Genomic DNA, 1,374 nt, shown 5'->3' on the forward strand with positions numbered 1-1,374 from the left:
TCTAAACCACTGGATTAAATTAACATGTTTATTGGAATTTGGGGTTTTTTTCTTGTTACAAAACAAAATAAATTTTGATTGAATGGTATTTCTCTTCCCAAACTTTAAGCAAAAGTATGCTTTCAAGTTAGTGGTCTTATGCTTATGAGCCAGCCTAACATCCTCTTTTCTGGTAGAATGACCCAGCCTTCCTGTTTATCATCCCATCTGGCTTGTTGGTCAGCTCCTTTCACTCTTCATGAGGTGGGTCTGGTTTGGAGCTTCCCTAGTGTTTGCAGCCCACATGCATCTCCAGGCAGCCCATTCCACACACCGCAGGCAGATCGCCCAAGCCCCCGCCTCTGCTTTGCTAAATACCAACCCATCCCAACCCCCAAAAGTCATTCTTCAGGAGAGAAAGAGCTATGTGGCCTGAAGGATCTGTCATTTCAGTGGGACATGAAGAATGAGTAGGACTCAGGAGGCAGAGGGGGTGGAACATAGGTATCTGAAAAATGTTGGCAATCACATTTGGAAGTTTTTTTTTTTTTTTTTTTTTTTACTGTGAATATATATTTTTTATTTAGTCATTTTTGTTTACAACTGAAACTCTGGGAATTCAAAATTAACATCCTTGCCCGTGAGCTTCTTATAGACACCAGAAAAAGTTTCAACCTTGTGTTCCACATTGTTCTGTTGTGCTTTGTCCAAATGAACCTTTATGAGCCGGCTGCCATCTAGTTTGACGCGGATTCTCTTGCCCACAATTTCGCTTGGGAAGACCAAGTCCTCAAGGATGGCATCGTGCACAGCTGTCAGAGTACGGCTCCTGGGACGTTTTTGCTTATTTTTTGTACGGCTTTTTCGAGTTGGCTTAGGCAGAATTCTCTGAGCGATAAAGACGACATGCTTCCCACTGAACTTTTTCTCCAATTCGCGTACTAGCCGGACTTGGATTTTCTGGAAAGATTTCAGTTGAGGAACGGGAACAAAGATTATGATAGCTTTCCGACCACCACCAACTTCAATTTCCTTGGCTGCCGTAATATTCAGCTCCCTGAGCTGAGCCTTGAGGTCCGAGTTCATCTCCAGCTCCAGAAGAGCCTGGGAGATGCCGGACTCGAACTCGTCCGGCTTCTCGCCATTGGGCTTCACGATCTTGGCGCTCGAACTGAACATGGCCTTCTCCTGGGAGAACTTGCCGAGCGCCGGCTTAGGAAGAGACCCAAATCTACATTTGGAAGTTTTTAACCTACTTCCTGTGACTGGAAATGCTCAGTGTTCAGCCTGTTTTTAAATCTCAGCCCAAGTACTTACTGTGTGATCTTTGGTTTCTCATGTTCTCTCAGTTCACTCACCAAAATGGGGATAATGATGTCTACTCCTTGGGAAGAG

The 1,374-nt window shown here is 44.5% G+C and overlaps 1 protein-coding gene across 1 annotated transcript; it reads right to left on the reverse strand.

Annotated features, from left to right (window-relative positions):
* Positions 1–517: 517 nt before the first annotated feature.
* On the reverse strand, positions 518–1,219 carry LOC129474880 (small ribosomal subunit protein eS7-like). The gene has a single exon (XM_055266743.2). It carries the CDS (start codon positions 1,156–1,158, stop codon positions 577–579), a length of 582 nt encoding a protein of 193 aa, XP_055122718.2. The 5' UTR covers positions 1,159–1,219; the 3' UTR covers positions 518–576.
* Positions 1,220–1,374: the final 155 nt, after the last annotated feature.

Source organism: Symphalangus syndactylus, chromosome 2 (genome assembly GCF_028878055.3).
Source record: "Symphalangus syndactylus isolate Jambi chromosome 2, NHGRI_mSymSyn1-v2.1_pri, whole genome shotgun sequence".
NCBI lineage: Eukaryota > Metazoa > Chordata > Mammalia > Primates > Hylobatidae > Symphalangus > Symphalangus syndactylus.

Excerpts from the sequence above, each read along its gene's own strand:
- LOC129474880 (XM_055266743.2), bottom strand. The coding sequence starts at position 1,158 with ATGTTCAGTTCGAGCGCCAAGATCGTGAAGCCCAATGGCGAGAAGCCG.